At 36.3% G+C, this 24,442-nt stretch overlaps 1 protein-coding gene across 1 annotated transcript in view; it reads left to right on the top strand.

The window, feature by feature from the left end:
- ARHGAP10 (Rho GTPase activating protein 10) overlaps positions 1 to 15,977 on the top strand; it is an 86,785-nt gene extending 70,808 nt beyond the window's left edge. The window contains exons 20-23 of the mRNA XM_053460694.1: positions 69 to 216; positions 11,865 to 12,032; positions 13,199 to 13,290; positions 15,117 to 15,977. Coding sequence (XP_053316669.1) covers positions 69 to 216; positions 11,865 to 12,032; positions 13,199 to 13,290; positions 15,117 to 15,205 — 497 coding nt within the window. The 3' untranslated portion in view covers positions 15,206 to 15,977. The remainder of the gene's footprint in view (positions 1 to 68; positions 217 to 11,864; positions 12,033 to 13,198; positions 13,291 to 15,116) is intronic.
- Positions 15,978 to 24,442: the final 8,465 nt, after the last annotated feature.

Genomic DNA, 24,442 nt, shown 5'->3' with positions numbered 1-24,442 from the left:
AAATGTTTTACTGACCATGGTTTTATTTTAACATTGGTTTGTGAATATATATATTTTTTTAATTTCAGTTGAGAATAACAGTCCTCCCAAGGAAGATACACCCACCGGTAGCATAGACTCCCTTTCTCCGCAGCCACTCACGCCAACTGTGTGTCCTATAACTGAGGAGAAGAATCACCTCTCGGCAGAGAGTGCTTTGGATTGGGCTATCTCTCCGTGAGTATTATCCAATAGTATCTCTATAATAATTATCGCATTCAGCATTTTTAGTTTAGCTTTCACAGTTTAAAATATTTTGTTTTATTTTGAGTATAAATCTACTGCTTATTGATTATAGAAGATCTAACAATAGTTGCCCTACTATCCATCTGAAGCCTGCAAAAATATTACCAGGGCTAGATATACATACCCTACTACTCCTAGACACAAATATTTTAGTTTTCCATGCCCTTGATATTAGGGTTTTCTTTTAGGTAGGTCATGCACGGGCAGTAGAGGCACATGGTCCATGTCTATTAGAATCTGAGAATACTGTGTGAGCCTTCTAATTAAAACCACACAGTCTAAGCATCCTGTAAATCCTAGGGGTTAGGGAACATTATTACCACACGTACCTTAGTAAGTCACTGGCAGGGATGAGCCTAGGGTTACTGCTGCTTGGATGCAGGATTCCTTTGGTGCCCCTCCCTGCAAGTAGCGCACACAGACATATACTAACACAATATCACTTTAGCAGCCACACACGCTAACACCATACATTATCACACAAACACCTAACATAATATACGTACACCATACACTTTGCCATGAAGTGCCATGTTGAAATGTGAGAGTGATAACTCCAAATTTAACACACCTGCTCCCCATTCACACCTGAGACCTTGTAACACTAACGAGTCACATGACACCGGGGAGGGGAAATGGCTAATTGGGCCCAATTTGGACATTTCCACTTAGGGGTGTACTCACTTTTGTTGCCAAGGTTTAGACATTAATGGTTGTGTGTTGAGTTATTTTGAGGGGACAGAAAATTTACACTGTTATACAGACTGCACACTCACTACTTTACATTGTAGCAGAGTGTCATTTATTGAGAATATATAATAAAATATTTACAAAAATGTGGGGGGTATACTCTCTTTTGTGAGATACTGTATATGAGTGACTTGTAAACATCACTGCTGGCAATGGCCAAAAAGAAGAATAAGCCTGGCGTCTCCATTTTAAATCTTTAGTGATAATTGTATTCTTGCAAGTTTTTATATTGTTTATTGAGCTAAAATGCATTTTTTCATTAATTTGTTATTGAATATATTTCTGTAAAAAGGGTGCATTGATTTTGATTTTCTTGTATATTCAGAGCACATCTCAAGCCGTTTTCATTGAATAATTATATTTTTTCATCCGCACCCTTTTTATGAAAGCCACCAATGGCTTTTGTTTGGACGTGAAATGCTGCCTGCTGTTATGTTGATATATTAGAATAGTGAAGCAATGCCAGATCAGTGCAGGAGATCGGTACTTTATGTTTAGCACTGAACCCAAGGTTAACCTTCAGTATAATTTACATAGCAGGATCTGACATTCCATATAGGTATTGTTTACAAGGAAGCACCGAGGATCCATTAGTTATCGTGCTTGTAGTAAAAGGGCTGAAAGGTCAATACAGCATCATATTAAACAATCTCTTGTGTTCCTGTACTCCTGGCATACAATCAACTGGCTTAAAATCATACAGCCTTATGCCAAATACCATATCCCTACCCAAGGTAAACGGTCACATTCACACCTATTAGCATGATTAAATACCTGTGTTAAAATATCATGTAGCTTTTTTCTTTTTCAGCAAGCTTTTTTTAAAAAAAAATATTACAAATATAGAACTGTTTTCCCAGGCAAAAGGTGGCAAAAGAGGCATTATCCAATTTCCTTTACATTAAGTTCTCACCCCTCTCCTCATCCAATCCTCTCAAATGATACCTGAACCAGTCAATAGCAGCTAGCATAATAGCTGCTTTGTCTGTTTTGTCAACGTAAATACTCAAATTTTATGCAAGTCCATCTTATTTTTGTAGCCTTTTAGAGTAAACAGAAACGGTAATTACAAATAACTACCCATTTTTTTCTTATAAAAAGAATCTAGATTCAATTGTTTTTTTGTAAAGAAAAAAAAACATTCATGCAGTAATGACATCAGCCAGTAAGCAAATTAAACTTGTGATATATGGAATATAGTGACCCTATATTCTTGTGCCCAATATACAGTAAATGCATATTGGTTAGGGGATTTTTAAAAATGCAAATTAGATGCAATTATTGTGTATTGGGCAAGAGGAGAAATGTCTTATAAAACTACCTCTGCAGTATAACTGGAATGGTTCCAATGAAAGTCTATGATTTCCCTAAACGGACCATTGAGCAATGCAGTTCATTAGTAAAGCAGACCAGGTGCTAGGCTTCAATAGACCACACTGGGCTTTATACCTTGCCACACCTGACACAACTAGACTCACTTTAGGCTCTAGCCTTTTGAAAGACATGGAGATGCAAGCAATGGGACAGCGAGTGAAATGGTCCACATGCAGTGTGTAGTTTGGCTTATAAATGGTTAAATCCAGTCAACTTCCAGTGTGAGAAAGGCTATATATAAATTTGAAAGACTTGAAGGTCATCTGAGCAATTGAACTATGCGGAGCCAGTTGACAAACTCTTCAATAAAAGAAACTTGTCTGGGTGGGCTCTTCATAATGCATAGTGAAATGTTTCAGCTACCCGCAACTCAGAAGGCTTTTCCGGAATGTCTATGTGGCAACCTCACAGACAAACTCACTCCTGTATTATCACGCTAAGGAATCATGTTGCAAATGACTATGTCACTAATGTTGTTTGGGTTGTTCTGGACACCATTAGTGTCTACGCATCAGTAGCAAATGATTTCCTCTCCAACCTCCAAGGGTCTTAATTTACATCGCAACATTCTTAGCTAGAACAGTGTGTGCTGCTAATAGGAGGAAGCTCATTCTATGTGACACTGAGTTATAGTACTTTCATACTTAGCAGCTCTCATAACCCGATGTGTTAGCGCCTCATGTAATGACTGAGATTACAGATTGTGCTTTAGTTTGGTTTTAATAAAGAAGTGATGTTGATAATCTCCAAGAACAATGATAACAGAGATAGGACACATACAAATAGCTAATATGCAGCTACCTGAAAACATTATTATGCAAAAACTAGAAACAACTAATAATAAAAAATGGCGGGAGCTCCCCTTTAAACAAGCTATGAAGTAGTGTAGAACCCACGGATTTCTGATTTCTACAATAACCAATACAGAAGTAGTTTAATTATTACACACATAAGAGTTTTCACACACACACACAGTACCCATCTTCAAGAAGAAAACATTCTGACCCCTACTGTTGCATAGATTTTTTCATCCAGGGCTAGCCCAAGGTAATAGCTAGCTGGTGTATACATTGGTATTGTGGCTCCCCCCAAATACACCTTGTTTAGAGATTTTTAACTGGTTTCAAATAAGCAGTTGGATTTTAACATTTTATGAAAAGTTTGTGTATCGCCATTCAGCGCTGACTGCCGGAGAGCTATTATTCAGGTCAGATGAGTAGTATAGGAGAAGGGGACATAGGCAACACCTCTATCGGAGGAATTATGATACACAAAAACATAACACAAGGATAAAAAGGAGGACAAGCTAAATAAAATGACGAGGTGGAAAAAAACCAGTGTCTTTTATAGATAAAAATGCCATTGATAATCTGAAATGAAAAAACTAAAACTTGGAGATCAAACTGTATACTATTTTTATTATAACAGCTTATGTCTCCACATGGAACACCAAAATATGGCTATAGCAACTCTTACCACCTCATTTAATGTGATAAGATAGTGGACTACCCATTGCTTTTACTGCTATTTCAATAGGCTTCTCAACATTCCAAATACTATGAATGCAATACCAATCTTTAAGCTAAGAATGTTTTTTTTCACATTTCACTCGATTTAGCTGATTTTTTTTTCTTTTCTGTTGCTACTAGCTCACTATGCAACTAATTATCACATTTTGGATTTCTCTCTCTTTGGCCTTTGCACTTTTATGATCACCTTTTTGCTTAAATTATGAGATGAAAATCCCAGCAGTACCCTAGATTGTACTCAAGCACCTTTCCTGGTTGTTAAAAAGTCAGCCTTACTGAATTCTATCATCTTTTCTCTCTTGAGATCTGCATACAAGATACTTACACCTTTAGTTGAATTGCAGCTTTCAGAGTGAAAAACTGTGAAGGTAAAAGTGTCCAAACAGAAACTTTAAGTGGAAAGCTTATTTACCACCTTACCAGCACATAGTTTGTTATAAAATAAAAAAATACATTAAATCATTGTTTGGTCAGGTTAACATTGGTCTTTGGTCATTATCGTGGTTTTTGTCTTTAGTTGTATGAAAGTAATTCATTCTACAGCTATTAATCTGTAAAGCACCAAGTACATCTGTTCACCACTGATAAAAATATACATACATACAACGGGAAGGATACCCTTCATGTCTGTGTACTTCCCAGAGTGGGTAGGCTACCTGGAGAGGTCCCAAACTCCGCTCCCCTGCTTGAAGAAAGAAGAAACTTCCCCAGAGAGTTGGACTGCAAAGATTGGAGTCCAACTGGGTATTCAGAACAGTAGTGATATGTTCTTTAATGAATACTCAATATGAATTATTGGATAAATAACTAGTGATATAGTAAATCTTAACAGGTATCTTCCCCTTGCTGAATTTACTAATTCTCTTTTGTTTCCCCAATATCCTCTTCCTACTTTTTGTAAGTGTCAATCTCAGCTATGATTTTTACTGTGTATTATGTTAGTCAGATAATGGTTATCATACATCTAATCAAGTTGCTTTTTTGGATCTGTTTTGAAGCTCATGAATGTTAAGTGGTTGCTTAAAGATGTCGGCAGTGTTTCCAATTATCCTATTCTTAGGGGCATGAGAATACACATTTTTTTATGTGTGGTCCAAGCAAACTATGGCATATTAAAGGTTCTGCTATACTTGGTGGATGACAGATGATTGCCATATCAAATATGTTGCAGTTCTGGTTCCCACATGGAAACCGTGTTAGATGACCGGCATGTAATGGAAATTTGTAACATGAATGAACTAGAATGTAATCACGCCCCTCACACCAAGTGAGTATAAATAATGCAAATGATACCAATTCAATGTAGCTTCAAGGAAATCCGAGCAGTATGTAAAATTCAATCATAAAACAAAGAGAAAAGAAAAAAACATCATAGTGTAATTCATCAAAATAGTTGTGTGTATATATCTAACAGGCAAAATGGACCCTTACGTTTGGTGGGGCTTATTCAAGCCCATAAACCGCGTAGGGGGGTGAGCGGGAGGGATTGTTCGTCTCCCGAATAAATTTCAGTCTCCACCGTAGAATTATTCAAAACTTCGTGATCTCGGAAGAAGAGCGAGAAATCGAGGTAACTACTCCCAAATTCTTCAAAGCACAGATCCGGAGGCGAGGGTGAGATAAAGATGAATACTTTAATATATAAAATAAATAAATAATCGGACTAGCGGCAGTTTTCAAAATCACGGCGTCCCGCGTTCATCCACTGCTGCACAGCCGAATGTATATCCGCAAATAAAAGTCACGTCCTCCTTCTCCTCTGTCACAACGTGCAACGTACGACGCGTTTCGTGCTATACTTCCTCAGGTACGTTGGTGGATCCCTTTCTGTGCTCCTTTATAGCCGTCTTTAATTGATTAGATCAATGGTAAATTGTCCACATAGATTTGTCAATTGTCCATAATTGGGTTCTTCATTATAGTTAAAGTATATGCATTTAATAAATTAATTAAACAGGATCACAATATAGAATCATATTAAAATAGTCCTTAGATATATTCAAAACAATCCTTAATTATATTTGAAACAGTTCTTAATTGTATTTTAAAATATAGGTCTTTATCATTAATACTATAAGGGAATAAATTAGTTAATATACATTATCATAAGTAGTAAATCTATAAGATAACAACTATATAATAGATCATATGTAAATATACAGGATAAGAATATAAATGAATAAATATTCGCGTAATTCGCATATGTGGTATAAAATTATTATCACCATCCACATTAATTGACCATATAGTTAGGGGGCTATTTAAACTTCTAATTAAATAGCCCCCTAATCTATGTGGACAATTTACCATTGATCTAATCAATTAAAGACGGCTATAAAGGAGCACAGAAAGGGATCCACCAACGTACCTGAGGAAGTATAGCACGAAACGCGTCGTACGTTGCACGTTGTGACAGAGGAGAAGGAGGACGTGACTTTTATTTGCGGATATACATTCGGCTGTGCAGCAGTGGATGAACGCGGGACGCCGTGATTTTGAAAACTGCCGCTAGTCCGATTATTTATTTATTTTATATATTAAAGTATTCATCTTTATCTCACCCTCGCCTCCGGATCTGTGCTTTGAAGAATTTGGGAGTAGTTACCTCGATTTCTCGCTCTTCTTCCGAGATCACGAAGTTTTGAATAATTCTACGGTGGAGACTGAAATTTATTCGGGAGACGAACAATCCCTCCCGCTCACCCCCCTACGCGGTTTATGGGCTTGAATAAGCCCCACCAAACGTAAGGGTCCATTTTGCCTGTTAGATATATACACACAACTATTTTGATGAATTACACTATGATGTTTTTTTCTTTTCTCTTTGTTTTATGATTGAATTTTACATACTGCTCGGATTTCCTTGAAGCTACATTGAATTGGTATCATTTGCATTATTTATACTCACTTGGTGTGAGGGGCGCGGTCACCTATATATGTTTTTGTAGTTTTTCTTTAACAAAGTGGGGATTTGTTCTGAGGTGTACCAGCAGCACATTCACATTTATTTATTTATTACATTTTTTTGCTTGTATATTTGCATCTTATATTATTTATATAATTCTATTGCGCACTACTCACTTTTTATTCTAGAATGTAATCACACTGCATCAGGGATGAAGTTTTACTTTTTGGTTGGTTATGTACAATTACATGACTGCAGCTACTAGGTTATTGTAATTCATGGAAATGTTCATCACATATATTGCAAACTTTCGGTAAACCTTTTGGCTTCTGGCAGACCTCATTCTCAATTTATCCAAAGACAATCACACCCTTGATTTAGTGAGAAGTAAATTGTCTTACAAATGTTAGCTATTGTAATACAGTATTTATAGTGTCATTGAGAAGAGATAGTCTCTTGAGTTTCTAGAAGGTGACATAACGATGAGTTACTTGTAAGTGGATTGATAGATCGTCGGAGAAGAGAAGCTGATGAGGATAGGCAGTTGGAATGGAAATGGGATGGTAAGACCCTGGGTCTTCTGGAACAATAAACAAAAAACCTTCCAGGTCCTTTTGACTTAAGGAGGAAACTCCAAGTTAGTTAGCCATTAGAAGCATCCAGTGTAGCTCTTGTTTACCTTTTTCAGGTTCCCAGTTGGTACAACACCCCGATAAAGTTAACTGAGTTGGGCAGTGAAATCATTTTAGGAAATACCAAACTTTTCCACCTGCTATGGAATCATAGGTTTGCAAGCTAGAAGTTTGTACAACAGTGTGTTCACATCAATGCTTCGGTAGCATCGAGTCTGTTACCATCTACACCATTGTGTCCAAGACATCCGCAGCAGTGCAATATGGCTTCTGGAGTTTAATAACCAAATAATTAGTATCACATCTTTAACTTTGCAGATCACCGCATGAACCAAATAACATAGGTTGCTGATTGAATTTGAAAATGTAATCCTCTTAAGTGAGGTGGCTCATGTCTTTCTGAAGATTTTTGAAGAATTTTTCAGCATAGCGAAATGGGAAAATCCTTTTAACATTAGATCTCTTCATTTCAAAGCTACAAATTCAGGTTCTGAAATAAGGAACACGGTGCGCTGAGTGGAACAAAACTGTAGCAGATAATTACTGTGATATATCAGAGCGGTGAATGGCTTCCCATTAGTCTTAATGTTATGTCTGCTGTCAGTCAGCTGATATCCACAATAACTAAAGTGTTATCTTCTGCATAGGCATTAGAAAGTATTTGAGATACAACAGGCTTTTGTGTCTTGATATATGTATATATTTTGCTTTAATGTTTCCAAGACCTTTTTTTGTGGTATTTATTGCTAACCCTTTCTGTTACGGTCAAGAGCCTGTAGCCAAAGGATTAAACATGTCTCGAGGAACATAAGAGGTTACAGAAGAGTTAAAGGCCAGATAGATTTAAAAGTGGAAAACAAATGCAAGTTAAAGCGATATCCATGCAACAAGCGCTTAATGATTTCATCCATGTCCAGAGTTTTTTCTTTTTGCACATTGCGTTTTGTGTGGAGTGTATTTGTGTAGCACTGATAATGCATGTTTTGTGTCTTAGAATTACCTAAGATTGTGATCTCCAGTTTACTGATATTTGGCTGTTACTTCATAACTGTAGGCCACACTTAGATTATTGCTTTTTGGCAAAATTCATTAAGGTCGTCCTAAATTCTTTGCTCATGAGAATCTGGTTCCTGTTGTCTTTGGGAGATAAAATGAAGTACCTCAGTATTAAGTAGATTGGCTGGAGACGAAATACATATCCTGCAAGACATTTAGTTGGAGGGTGGGTAAGTGTATTGGGGGTGGATTCTGCAGAATACCCCCCATTTGCAAAATGTCTAACAAGAAAATTTAAAGGGCCCACACACACTTACCTTATGCTATAAAAAGGGCGTATGATTTAAACCCTGTGGTGTCGAAATATGTAACGAATGAGCCAGTTTTGCTTCTTTTTGTAACAATTTTTTATGTTCCCTCCTCTCCCCAATTAAGGCATCTATTTCAGTACTTGGTATGGCAATTATGAGACGTTATTTCGGATTTGTCTAAAATGTGCCTGAAAAAGGGACTGTTGCCTTGAAAGTTTGCTCTAGTTGCCGTATATGAAATAAAAGTCTGGTGACACAAGTGCACCATATGCTAATGGCAGTGCGTGGCATGCTTCTTGTTTATTATCATTAGTAGATTTGTGTGGACACGGCATTAGATTAAGGACAACTACATGGAGCCGTATTCAAACACTACGGTCATTTTTTTCAGTTGCCTGTTATCTAACATGATGATCTCATGTGATGTCAGACAACCGCCATCAGACTCACATGGGCTTTTGGTTGCTTTTTCACTGTTCAGCCAACAAGCTAGTATAAGATGGAGGGGGGTCTCAATCCAGAAGGGAGAAAATAATTACTACTTATACGTACTGTATATACACCTTTTTTAAGTTCTTGAACAGTACATTTTAAGGTACTGTTCAAGTAAGGTACTGTTCAATTTCAAGTTAAAAAAACTTACTATGTAAAATTAAAATATGTGTGAATGTAAAGCAAGCAAAACATTAGCAAACCCACCTAATCAGTAATTCATGAGGTGTGTGTGTTAGGAATTGTGTACTCACCTCCCCAATACTTTAGTTTGCTGCTTTTAATAATAATAATAATATTTTTTCTTCTTCATCACTTGGCTATCCACAATGGTTCATTTTCTTTTGTATTGATATCACCATACCTGGGAACTTCCAAGAGTAGACCAGGCTAGTTCTCAATGTATGCAGGGCTAGCCACACACCGGGAAGATGGTAGCCACACACCGGGAAGATGGTAGCCACAGACAGTAGCCAGGGCGTGGGCATGACCAAAATTAGTTTCCCTGCCTGGAGAACAAGGACAGTGACCTGGAAATCTAGGTCAGTAGAGCTTCAGAAGAACACCCCGGGCCAAACTTCCCAGGTATAGACACTACACATTATTTATCTATTTGTTCCTTGCCCATTTATCACGTTCCACAATTTAGGACAACAAGCGTAGTTAATATCAGCAACACCATATGATATTAGTTTGCAGGGTGGCAGCGATGATGTTAAATTAAGCCATATTTAAAGGCAAAGAACGGATTTCCAGTGGTCGAACCAAAGTCTTAAATACTGCATTTTGGCCAAACCCATAAGTTCTCCTGTCACGTCGGGGCACCCCATGAGCAGCGAGTCCTAACTGAAATACCCTGTAAGGCTGGTCTTAAAACCCATGTGTCTTTATATACCTCCGACTTAACAGGGAGCTCAAACAAAAAATATGGAAAGGAGCTTTTAATATGTGCACGCGTAGTTATACTCTCCCACCATGCTTGTTTTCCTTTTGTGTTTCAGTAAAATTAGCTGTAATAACAACTAATTTAATAAGATTCTCTTCAAGTGCCGGTTGAACTCTTTACATTTTTTGACTTGGCTGTTTTTGCGTAGGAGGCTCTAGCCCTCTTTGTAGCTCTCACCATCAAACTACTCCTTTCTTGCTGTTTCCTTGGTTACAATCCAGATATCCACTTAAATCTTCTTTACAGTAATTGGTTACCTATCTCTTCCAAAAGTAGAGGAAGGGTTATTACTTGTAATATGATGCTTTACAACCCATCTAATCCTTTACTAAATTTCCAGCTCTTTTTATCCTTTCGCGTACTTGTTATTTTGTGATTTTTCCTGCAATCCGGTACATCTCAGGCATCAGAAGGCATCAGTGGATTTCAATTAAAAATAATTTCTCTGACTGTGAAGCATTATAGTTATTTTAAAATGCCTTTTTCACTTAATGGGACAGTGTAATGCCCCCGAAACACCTTTACTATAGAAGAAAAAATAGGTGACCCGACGTAGAAATCTGTTTTCAAAATCTTCATATTTCTTGCCACTGATTGGCTACGCAAGCTGTCAATCAGTGGAAGTAAAGTGGTTCCAATGAAATTAATGGGAGTATGATCCAATTTCTGATTGACAGCTTAAGAAGCCAATCAGCATAAGAAAATAGACCGTGCTGGAGCTGCCTGGAGACCAAATGTATATTCTGCAGGACATGAGCAAATGTATGGGGGGGGGTTCTGCCGTATCCCCCCATTTGCAAAGCATCCTGCATGAAAATTTAAAGGGGCCGTGCACCTGCTATATGCCTTAAAGTGCATATAATGCCTGGAGTGTGTGTTTTGCTTTTACATATTATTTCAAGCTTCAAAGAACTTAAATATATTTAATTATGCTTTAGGATAAGACTCTTTGCATTACAAACTAAGCTACAAACATTTCAAACTAACTTTAATTATGTATTTTGTTAGTCCTCTCGATCTCGGTCCTCCTGGAATCATAGAAATATATTGTATTAATAATGTTATTGATATTGTGAATTCTATTACATTGCATGATTGTCGCTGTTATACGCTTTAATTATGATTTATTGATTTATACAGTGCCAGCATATTTCACAGTAATCTACAATGGGCCCATCTGTAGAGCCGTACCGGGTCCAGCACAGATCAGGTTTATTCACTAAAGCTTGCCCCACATGCAGAACTAAACTGTTGCGATGACTTTCAAATCTTGTGGTTTTAGGTATACACTGTGCAGGGCTACCTCATCCATTTTTGTAGGAGAAACCCTGTGAGCATGTGCACAGAGGTCTGCACCGTTCTGCGCTCCCAGAGCCAGGGCTGCCCATGGGCGGGGAGATGTTTCTCTTGCAGGACATTTATCTGGCGTGTGGGAAATGGGCAAATGCATACGGGGGTATTCCGCAGAAGCTCCCCATGCAAAAGGGTCTATGCTGCTATCATTTGCTTTAAAGTGTATATGAGGGCTAGATTGCTCCTTGAAGTTGAAACTGAAAACCTTCTGCAAACTCCTGCTTTGTTGAATAAACCCCAAATATATTTAAATAAATACATCAATCAAAATGCGTGAATTATTTTTTTCAGGCCTAGCCCGGTTCATTCTGCAATGGTATCATGGATGAATAGCGAGCCGTGTGCATCGTCAACAGAATCTGCCTTTCCAGCCAAAGCTGCCCAGTCACGACATCCGGAACTTGAAGAGGCATCCTCTCTTCTCGCGTCTCTGACTGCACTATGTGACAAGCCAGAAAGGTATCGTATTGTTTTGTGTTTTTATTCCAATTTATTGTTCTTCCAAAGAAAGTTCAAAGGGGTATGGGGTACAGAAGGCAAAAGATGAGGAGTCTATCAATGCACTTAGTTCCAAAGAGGTTGAGTAACACCAGAAGCCATAAAGCTCAGTTGTATTGTGTTTTCATGGAGAATTTTTAGCCATGGTTTTCTTTCCCAGTGGGCAGACTTTTATTCTCTTAACTTTCGCATCAATGGGCTTTAGGTGGGATTAACCTATTTAGGGCACCAGCTCTGTGCCCTGAGTTTTCTGCAGTACTTGTATTAACAGGGCATTGTCCAAAGCCTTTCAGGTCAAAATGGCACAGTATCCCACCATTAACTTATATCAGAGATCAAAAAGTGCTGATGGATCCCTTCCTCGGAAACAACATACCTGCCTTAGATAGCTCTGCCAGAAGCAATGACGTTTCTTAACAATGCATAAAAACGGTTCTTGTTTTCACGCGTTCTGTGAATCCCTTATACGCTGATTGATTTCTGAATGAAATGGTTCTGTTTTCATTACAAACACATTTGTGAATGAAAATCGAGCCGCATCATCATTGTGGATTTTTCTTAACCACTATACAGTGGGTTTCAGTCGGTAGTCATATCCGGAACTGTGCCCCATGGTTAACCACAGATGACTTCTGTTACATGCGAGATAAAACTCCTATACCGCATTCAGATCAGTAAATGGAATAATTGATAGATTCCTTCAGCTCCTAAGACCGGTACAGTTGTGTGCAGTTATTTTGAAGCATTAACTTCACACCGTCCTGTTAAATGCGGCTCACAGACGTCAGTAGAAGTATTTGTCAACTTCATGTTAAATATCGCGAGTAAGTCCATACAGTTTTTACTTCAGAATTGTGAGGGTACCTTCATAGTAAAAGAAAATTAAAAATTGAAGAACTAAAGTATTAAAAAAATCTATATAGTGAGAACGTAAAATATATTGGATGTATTATATTGGAGACTAAAAGTGTAGTTGATTTAACAAAGCTATTGGCTGTCCATGATATGTATTATTATTGTAGACCGTTGAGCCTCTTATAAATTAAGCTTGAATTGTGTCTTTCATACTGGCAATATGTAGTGTCTGTCGTTTGCTTTCCAGTCATTGTTACCTGGTTGTTTTTCAGCACCTCTTATAGAAAGGCAAAAGCTGTATTTCCCTGCGAAGCAGAGCACAGCTCAGAGTTATCTTTTCAAGTAGGAGCTGTATTTGAGGACGGTAAGTAAAAGCGTAACTTTTCACTTTTGCACATGGTTTTTAGGCTGGCCTAAGTATATTCATCCATGATGACCGTTGAAGTATGTTAGCTACTGATTTCCTATATGGAATCTTGGTATGGTTAGTATAGAGGTTACATATAGGCATATGTTATTGTATAACTTTCTTGCTTTTCTGAGTATAGGCTGCACCCCTATTTTATAGGGGTTAAAATCAGATAATGGGATGGGGTAAAATAGGGAAGCACACATGAAAACCCAAAATCCCTTTAGTAGCTCTCATAGCGTGCTGAGGAACACTTTCCATCTGTTTCTCGACTTCTGTGATGCATCTGACATCAGTATCTATGCACTTGCATCTGTATCTAGGAGTACTGGTGTGTGCGCATGTTCGTGTTCATGTGCTAGAGTGTGTGACATGTATTCTCTTTATTTCCATCCAATTCTCTATCCTTGGCCTACTCCCCGCTTAGGTACATTGCTGGTTTTTTCCTCCATGTTATAAAAACGTTAAATAAAATGAAATATACCACTGTCTCTTTAAACTATTTTGATAATAACTAGACCTGTATAAAGATGCTGTCACCACAATTTGTGCCAGGTCAACTAGAGTTTGTGCCCTTTAGCATTTGGTGCTTTGGGTAATTGGCTTCCATACTTTTTGTGTGGTTTGTAGTACATATGTGTGATATATTCCATTCTTGAAACAACAACGTGCTGGTATTTGCCTTTTTTTTAAAAGAGGGATGATGTTAATTATGGGCCGCAGTCAATTCAGGTGAACCTGTCATTCATAACTGTGTCTAGACACAGTATACAATCCGGCTGATTGCCACTGTTGTTGATTTGCCATTGGCATCAAAAGCTGGTATCTTAAGGCATACATTTTTATATATAAATGTCCTAGTAAAATAAATTGATGCCTAAAGATATTTTCTTATATTTTCATGGTAAATGTACTTTTTTTTAAAGCAGATGTTTAATTCAAGTATTTCCTTTCTCATTAAAACTATATTTTGATATTTAACTCAGCAGAATATTTGTTGTTATGAAATGTAAAACGAGTAATTATATGAATGCACTTTGTGTTACTTTCTGAGTGCTTGTTTATGTCGCCCTAATTTAAAAGCACTCTACCGTTTAACTTTAAGTGAAACGCAAAAACAGGTGGATTCCTCAAAATTTTAGTTTGTCTGATTATGTCAGTTTTGATGTTGCTTCACCTTCCACCACTTCTAAGACTCTGTTCTGCTCTTGGTCCGTTAATCAGGCGGGCGATTTTCTGTGCAGTGACACAGAACCAGTCTGGCTTTACAGATAACGTGTTACTGTCTAAGGTCAAACAGGATTATCATTGGTTTTCTATTGATTACCAGTTTACCCGAGCATATGAATGAATATTAATTAGTATTTTATAGATTTTATAGATCAACATTAAAAAAAATAGCTGTCTCTCCTCTGCTTTCAAAAACATTTACTGGCTTTGAAAACATGTTTCTTTGATGCAGGTAGTGCTTTCTAGTCTTCCATGACCTCATCACCATTAATAATAAATATTCTTGAGTACAGAGACTGTGTTTTCCCTATTACCACATAACTGATCCACCCCCACCCCCCAACCACCATCATCAATTAATCAAATAAAACCGCAAGCTTGCCTGCCAGAAAAGATAGGGAGCCAGGGCATGGAATGGGGCAGGAGAGCCTTAGCTGCTCTGCAGATGATTTCATTTGGGTAGAAAGGTAACTGATCGCGCATATCATATTTTTTCTCAGTAATATGCTATTCTAAGTAACGAAAACCATTTTTTAACATTTTTTTTGCAGTTCATTACTCAAGAGAGCCAGGATGGCTTGAAGGGACATTAAATGGCAAAACTGGACTTATTCCACAGAATTATGTTGAATTTCTCTAGCCATACATGTTAAATGCTCTAAAGATGTTCATGGTATCCATGGGTATTCCACTCCAGCCTCTGTCTCCCCGTCCCGTTATTGACTGCTTTTCTCGCTGCCACAACATTGGTAGAAAAGAAAAAAGAAACATGGGGGGTTCTTTTATGAGAAGATGTATATTGCTGCAAAACTGAGATTACATGTTTTACAAAGATATTTTATTATACCGTTTCTTTTTTTTTTGTGCTTTTAATTTTTATCAACCACCATAAGTGAAATATTTGATTATCTTATATGTCACTCATTTTAAAATTTCATTCCTGGTTAATGAGACTGTTTTTGTGCAATTATATTTAAATTAAGAGTAATGTATTGCCTTTTGAGTGCATATTTACTAGTTTTACACGCATGGATTCACGTATAATATAAAATGCCACAGCTTTTCCAGGAGCTGTTAAAAACTGATGTAGCACATTTTCACCTTTTTAAGGGCTTTTGATGCAATAATTGTATACACGTTGTAAAGGTGGGCTCACGTGCAGTTTACAAATTATTTTGTATTTTCTCTTTTTTCAGTCTGCTTTACTTCACACACATGGTGTCAGAGGAGTATATAAAGTGTATTATGTACCCATCTGCCTCATCGGTCATTGGAATATGTTTTTTAGACATTACGTTTAATTCTTATTGTTTTGTTTTTTCATTTTGCTTGTTTTTCCACTTGTAATGTGTTAATGTTTTAAACTATAGTACTGCCAATTTCCACTTTTCCCAAATAAAATGTTACTACTACTCTGTTGTAACTGCATTTTACTGTTCTGCAAACACATTTAAAAACAAAGGACAGTGTGGGAAAGGGGGCATTAATGGCATATAATATGTATTTCTTCAATTGCAACAGCTCTGCTATAGGAGAGGGAAAGAGTTATGATTGCATACGGCTGAGACCACGAAGGAAAGCCAGGCCTGGTTATGATTTGTGCCAGTACTGTGTGTCATTAACCGGAACAGCTGGCAAGTAGGTATTTAAAAAAATAATTTTAAAACCCCCCAGAACCACACCTTTACCCTCAGTGCAATAAGAAAAAGGGACTCACAAATGCTCAAGAACAAAACTTTATTAGGGTAGGGACTGTGCTACCAGAAAATGACGTGTAAAGTAAATTCTCAGGTAAGACCTCAATGTTTCCATGTCATCCCCATTAGCAAACAGAGAAGATATAACACCGTTCAAACGGTGGGATCATGAAACTGTAGCCCGCAGCTCTTTCCTGACAAGGCCATGTCTGTAATGCCTCACAAAGGTGTGCACGTTCTTCCACGCTGCAGCTCTGCAAATTAGATCCACAGAGATCTTGCCTCTGTCCAAGATGTAACTACAGCCTGAGTAGAGTGTGCTGTAGATCCTGGAGGAGGTTCTTTCTCAGCAGCTTTATATGCCTCCCTGAAAATTTCCCTTCCAGGATTTGGCAAATATCACAAATATCCCATACTGCTGCCTTGTCATAATATATCAACTATGAATGTCCAGCAAATACAGCTGCGATTTTTTCTCAATCAACGTTTGGGACAGACAACTGGTGGGACACTTCCTTGATACAAATGGAAAGGTGAAAAATTACAGGCAGACACAAAACAACTCTATCTTCAAAGAATTTTCAGAATCCCTTTACTGCTCCTTCTACTGTTTTTTTTTCTGATGCTAACCATAGCATCAGAAAAACGAGAAGGAAATCTTCCTTCTGGTAGCCAATGCCAATGACCGGTCGATCTTTGTGGTAGTAAACAGCCCTGATAGCTCTCCTGCAAAGGGAAACAACTGATTCACCCTTCTGGAGACTGGATGAGGGTTTGAAGAGCACTGAAAACTTTTTTTTTTTTTTTTTTTTTTTTTTTTTTTTTAAATGCTCCAATTTAGTATCAAGCTTATATTCCTCCATCAATACAGGGCTGCTCTGACTGCCCCAATTAAATTACTGACGTTTTCCACAGGAAAGAAGAAAGCCTCTTCTGATACCCCTCTGAAGACGAAGAGCATCTGTGGACATTGGTACTTGGTCAGAAGCCAACAAACAACATGAATCCTCACAGAGAGGAAACCCCACAGAAGGAGTTCAGATTCATGGGGAATCCAGGGAAATGTGTTCACAGTTCAGATGTAGCAGGTCAGAACCCATCCACTTACTGAACTCATAAGTCAACATATTTAGCTTTTAAACATGAGGAGCATAACAAGCTATCCCTTATGTTTTCTACAGGGAATGACGTGGAAAGTGGGAAATAATGGATTAAGGGTTGAAGAGGTGTGAGAGAGAATAGAGATGGTATGGGGGTGGTTAAAAGGGAAGGGGCAAGGGAAAATGGAGGATATTAAGTGAGTAATATTAAAGTAGTGTGGAAGAGAACTATGTGATGGGTAATGTAGAAGAAGGTAAATAAATGATTTTACATAAATCTCAGAAGGTGAAATCGGAATCATCGTGATTTGATATTTTTTCCTTTTTTATGGATGTATTATCACCCAATACAGTTGAAGCTATCTTAAAGAGCCGAATCCTCCAACGCACCTGAGTGGAATGAGCCATAGGTGGTGTTTGTAGAACTGTTTTAACAAAAAAAGAAGTACCCGGATATTTGAGTCTGGGCTTCTGTTTTCCACTTCTGTGTTACTTCACAGGATGTGATTGACCTCGCATATGTGCCATGGATTCTGTGGTCAGGCAAAGCGCTTTAAGAAATAAAATGATGTCCTCAATATACCTGGCATGCCCCTGCTGAAAACAAACATTGCTATTCCTGGAGGTCAGATTTAGTGTGCTGTTCCAATCATCATTTTGGAAAGTTACCTGTATTACACTTGCATTTAAACCCATTATTTTTTTTTTCTGGAGTTCACAGTAAACTGTGGAGATCATTCATTCTGATGTGTACATCTTTATCGTTAACAAAAAAGCAACTCTGCAAGTCCGTTACAAAGCTTCTTAACTTCAATGTTCATGTGTTCGGGTCAGATTCGGGCTGTAGAACGGTAATATCAGTCAGATTAATTTATTATTAGGTACTCATTGCTGCGTTAAATCAAATTTTAACCGCTAGGAATAATAATTACATCTGTTAAACTATATTAATTTGCAGGGAGTACCGCACATTACATATTAACATGTACACAGAAGTTATTTTGTTATTTACAAAAAAAGATTTATCCAAAATAACAATTCATCCCTAGGGAGGAACATAAAAATTTGAAATATATGTATACATAATATATATTTTGACATTTTGTTTCATGCATATTCCATTTTTGTTTTCAACTTATATTTAATAAACTATAAGCGTAATAAAATTCCATAAATAATTTTTTAATTCACTTGGAAAGACCAAATAGTAATGGTGCTAATGGACACCCTTGTGCTTTCTCTTTTATAACATACAGCTTTTAAACTATTTCATGTATGGGTATGTATAATATACTGTGTAAATTACATAAATCCACAATACCTGCACTCACCTCCACTGGGTGCAAATAACTTCATCCCCAATATAAATGTCCAAAAGAGAATCGCACCCACAGGACTTGTTGCAAACAAAATATTCACTTTTTTTTAATAAACGGTCATAGCAAATACATTGACGTTTCGGATTGCACTGTAGTTCTTTGTCAAGATAGCATATCTGCTTGTTTGTTATTTTATAATTTACAACATTTTAGCTGTCATATAATTTAACTAAATTTCAATGTAAATGTTTAAGATATATTGACAAAATGAGTTTCTAAATTAATATTAAAAAATAGTGTTATAACATGGTCATTTATATCCTTTTTATTTATATAATAAACACTTTTTTACCATTTTTCGAATTTGATTTTCTAATCTGAACAGAAAAAGATGTATTATTCCACAAATGTCACTTTTTAAATACAATTAAAGCACCATTATCCAACCATACAAGTCCTGTAAAGATCTTAATTGATATGTGTGACAAAGATACAAACTTAATCGGTTTCCATGTAATATAGCATGATTGAGTTGACCATAAAATGGCAACATTGGTTTCTACAGTATTATTGTCAATACAGGCATTGCTCAATCTTGCTTTAGTGGATTTGCTGCTAGCAATTTTATTTCTGCTGCTTTTATTCCTACTATGATAATGTGCTTATTCAATGTTATGGATTTAATTCAGTAAACCATGACATTGCAAGTGAATTCAAATATTTGAAATCAATGCCTTCACCATGAAGGCAAGTGGTTCCTAAAGCAATATTATAGTCATCCCTGCATAGTACAAAGCTGGAACAAAAGTTCTCATGAAACGAACTATATGTCATTCTGGCCCAAATGGAAGGACAGGAGTAGTGAGAAAAAAATGTTTCTTTAAATTCCTTAAACACTAACATCATCATAATTTCAGTAAAACCTTAAGGAAAGGATATAGAAAAAAAAACACCTATGCTGGCCATGTAGCATGCTGGGTGCTTCCATTTTGCATAAAATATAGTCAGATCCAACCAAAGATGCACATTCCTGTCTGTATGTCCGCCAATTAACAAAATGGCCACTGGCAGCCATTTGCGTTACTCTTTTTAATTCTTAATTATATTATTAAGAAATTTAAAGAAACTCGTTTCTCTCACTGCAGTTGTTATTTAAGCCTCTCTTGCAGGAAAAATTCTCCAGCGTCACCCTGTATAATGCATAATGTAGTAGGTAGGTGAAAATGCCTACTAGCTCCTCAATTCACAGGACATCCTTCTACATCTTTTGATCTGTCCAATCTGGTGTCAAAATACAAAAGTTAAAGTCTCCCTTTTAATATTTCTTTTCAGCAAAACCTCATATTACTTTAGCTCACCAATAGGCAATAGATCAATTACTGATAACGGGGTAGTGGATATCTGTTTAAGTATGCATGTGTGTGTGTCCATGTATGTATGTATACATATATATATATATATAATTTATACATGTCTAACGGAATTGTTTACAGGAAAACACTATCTTAAGAAGCTAGTAAATAACCAGAAAGCATATCTTTTGTATTTTTCCCTTCTTTTTGTGTTTCTGTTTACTCCATGATGATGCATGATCTAGTTTCTAGGAAACTGTGTCGTTTCCAAGAAGTCCTTAACAACAGTTGAGTGTCCTGGCAACTGATTTTTTATTTTGTTTTTCCTACCAGATCGACAAATGCAGTGGTTTATCTCTTTGCCCTCAGTCACATCTCCTATAGCACATATTAACAGATCTTACAGTATTTTGACATGTTATCTATGTATTTTAGCAAAGGTGGACTTCAACAATAAATTTACCTTTATAAAAATGGGCAGTAATTTAAAAACTCTAGTTTCAATATTTCTAACCAGAGGTTCTGCTAGATTTCTAAGATATCCAGGGCAGGAGATCCTTGAATTACTGTGTGCTTTTATTAAATAGGTGTCACCAGTGAGTTAATTCTAAACGTAAAACTGCTGATCCACTTTTAAAAGGTGCTATTGCAACATAGTTCATATGAATATTAATGTAACATTTTATCCAAAATGAAAGGGTAGTTTATAAGATTAAGAGGCCAGCTTACAAAAGAAAAGTTTCCCCTTCCTAAAACAGTGATATCATGGCACTAAAATGTTCAACTCTTCTGCAAACTTCCAAGATGATGAATATTTTGAATGAAAATAAGCATCTTTATTTTGGTTTTGCCACAGAAACCCGCAGAGGGCTAAATTATGCAGCAGGGTAGATGAACATTGCACCTTACAAGCATACTGATAAATAAGCATTTTAGATCCTGGAGTATAAATCCAAATCCACTTAAGAAACTATTCAGCATTAATTTTGTCATATGTCTGAAGAAAAGAGAAATGTTTTTTTTGTTGTTGTTGAATGTTTGCACTGTACATTTAGCCAAATAAAGGTAAAGGTGTTTATGTAACATACAGAATAAAATTAATGTAATGTCTAAATGGAACAGCAGCTTTAAAATTCCTGTGCTGTAGAAGAATGTTTACTTAAATTCAGTAATCACCTATTTCCGAATTGGCCATTTTTAGCATATAGATTTTGAATTTAATAATAATTTCCTTTGAATTATAGCTTTAGGATATCATAGCATGGTTACAAAAAGCACAAGAGTATTTACAAAAATATCAAATTTATGAAACAAGTGCCTCTCTATTACACACCTTGCAGCGAAGACAAATTGGTTTTGTAATTCATGGGAGGTAAAGAGGGCTACAGGGTGGGCAACCACTATTCTTCTTACAGGCGGATACTGGCCACTGTTACTATTGGTTAAAACATAAGCCTACAACAATCCTCTGCATTGTAAGCATGACACTAGCTAACGTATCAGTTAGTCTTAGTATGTCAGTTCTAGTTTTGTCATACCCCTTTAAATGTTTGTACTGTGTGCTGTAAGAAGCGTGGTACACATTGTTGGCTCAATATCAATAAAATATAATAACAATCAGCAAGAACATTGTACCCCACATGGTAGCAGTGAGTGGTGCAATGAGAAGATGTGTTTTTCCTTCTATCTCCCATCTGAGGGACTTGGAATATGAAAGAAAAGTTTGCTTTAACGTAGCCTCTTGACCTGAGTATAACATTGTATGACAATGCCATGTAACATGTCAATATTTCCACATATGTCTGCTTCTGTGGAAACATTTATACATGAACTACATCATTGATTTCAGATTCAAAAATATGCATTAGTCAATGGCTCGGAAAATTAAATTAACCTGTTCTTACACAGCACAATCTTACGTCTGAGACTTCTTCACTAAAAACAATAATTAGCAACGTTCCTTTATATTCTGACTGCACCATTAGCAAGCATTAAAGTCCAAACACTATGGATAGATTGAATGAATAATCTCACACAATATGTTCTGTAACATTATGGACATAAAAATCAAGTAGTAGGTTTCTTGTCTTTTTACTACATATATTTCACAGTGAGGTAAATACATATCTGAAACAAAATCCAAATCTACGTGGCCTTCCTTTTCAGGTAAGACAAATGAAAATGAACGGCAAACTCTCTGCTCTGCTCTTTATGAGAGCTAACAAATTGGGTCAAAGAACTGAATATTTATTGGAATATTTCAAATTCCACCTCCTATATTCCATTTATCAGATTTAATAAACTCTGATTTTAATATATTTTAATAAAAAATACATTTTAATTTCCAAGGTTAAATGGGTATTAATTACTACATTAACTTCTACAAGAGATCAGTGTTCTATCTTTTAAATAGGTGTTGAAGAAACAAAGGCTTATTTAATTAAAATGGAATTAAATCTGTAGCAGGGTGTATCACCAAGCAGTTGCCAAGTACGGTCCTGAAAATCAACTGAAGGTACACGTTGAGTCTGTCAACTCTTTGGAGGCTGTCGATTTTTGCCTGCCACCATCTAAATCGCGTGCTTTCAGCGATATTGGAACTGTATGGATTCCCATTTAGTCTTTTAGTAGGAATATCTCTGAGAAAGGTATTATGAGATACAGTTCCATGGTTTTATTTAACACACTCATGTTAACATTCTTCTCTACTTATATTATTGTGTGGAATAACAAATTTAATTAGATATTAAAATGTAATTCCAAATACATAAAATAAACTTTGCATTGGGTCTACATTGGGTATTCATGCCATACAAAGGCACAGGAATACAAGGTATAGCGTCCTACTCCTCTCTAGATCTTGCAGTCTGGAGACAATATGAGTGCTGGCGACAGAAACAGTCCGTTTCGCAGCATTTTCCAATAACTTAAAGGCTATAAAACAAAATACCAGCAGTATGCAATGTGACTGATCAAAATCTAAAAGCTCTCTTTAGGACAATTAGAAAAAAAACACAGCTCAAATTCTAAAAACCAATATTGTCATATAAGCTACCATTTATTATTTTTTCTTGCTTGCCAAAAGTACCATCCATTGAATGTAAAGGATTAAGAAAATGTATTTTAATATCATTTGGTAAGTGCAAATATACCCATATTGTTCAGTAACCCCATACATAGAAAAAAAAATTAAATTTTATTTTCATATAGAGTGGATCCAGTACAAAATAAACATCAACCTGACAAAGTCTTATATAGCAATCTAAATATTCCCGTGCCACAGATCAGTCATGGCAACTGGCACTATCCATTAAAACTCATGTATGTTACGTGTTTCTTGTTCAAAATACAATATATTTGGGGCATTAAGATCACTTGATACAGAAAGTAAAGTGCACTCTAAAGTATATTTTTGGCATGCCTCATCACACTTCAGCTTAAAAAAAAAAAAAAAGTACCACCAATTCAGGGGTAAATTTTTCATAAAAATCTTCAGGTAAAAAAATGTGATTCTCAAAGAAGCTTTTTATTTCGTTTAAAATTTCACATCTGAATTTCTCCGGAGACCCTGCATACGACTCAGGATGTCACCATATAAGTGCTTCTGATAAGATACCGAAAACATAAAATAGTGTCATCCACAAGGAAAGAGGAAGCAGAATCCCTAAAAAGTGTGCTCCGGTATTACTTGCAAGCAGTACACAAAAAAGAGGAGTTTGTGTTTTTCCTTTTGTTTTACAGAAAAAAGTAGAAAATCTTAAATATAACTGACATGGATTAAACTGGATTAAAATGGAGTCTATTTACAAACAGATATTGTAAAATGGTAAATTAGATATGAAGCTATAAAGGCACAGCTTTCCCTTTTTCCTTAAATACACTGTAAACTGTTCATAATCCATGCAAAACATTTTCACTCTACAAAAAAAAAAAAATGCCTTTTTTAGACAAACATAGTATTTAAATAGTCTCCGTCAAAATAGAATTCTTTCAAAAAATACTTTCCTATACTTTCCATTCGTCCTCTTCCTCATCAAAGATTTTTTTTCTGCATTTACAAAATTTCCATATATTCTGTGATTCAGGTCCTTCACAATTTATACATATACAGCAATATACAGAACAGCATATTTTGTAAAGCCAGCACAATATAGCTACTAAAAATTGAGACAGGGCATTTGTTTTAAACATTTTATCGTTTTCCTTTTCATTCAATAGGTCTACTTTACACACTTAGGTTCAGGTTAAACTTGCTGCATACTCATTTGGCAAAGAGTTTTTGCCCCATCATCAGGTGTAATACTGCAGCTAACATAAAAAACTTGAACCTTAAACCTACCATATGACAGATAGCATGGGTCAGCAGATGCCATGATTAGGATGTGATCATTCAACATCAAATGTATATT

Source organism: Spea bombifrons, chromosome 1 (assembly GCF_027358695.1).
Source record: "Spea bombifrons isolate aSpeBom1 chromosome 1, aSpeBom1.2.pri, whole genome shotgun sequence".
Lineage (NCBI taxonomy): Eukaryota > Metazoa > Chordata > Amphibia > Anura > Pelobatidae > Spea > Spea bombifrons.
Note: the sequence above shows the minus strand (reverse complement) of the source record. Positions and strands in the feature narration are given on the sequence as shown.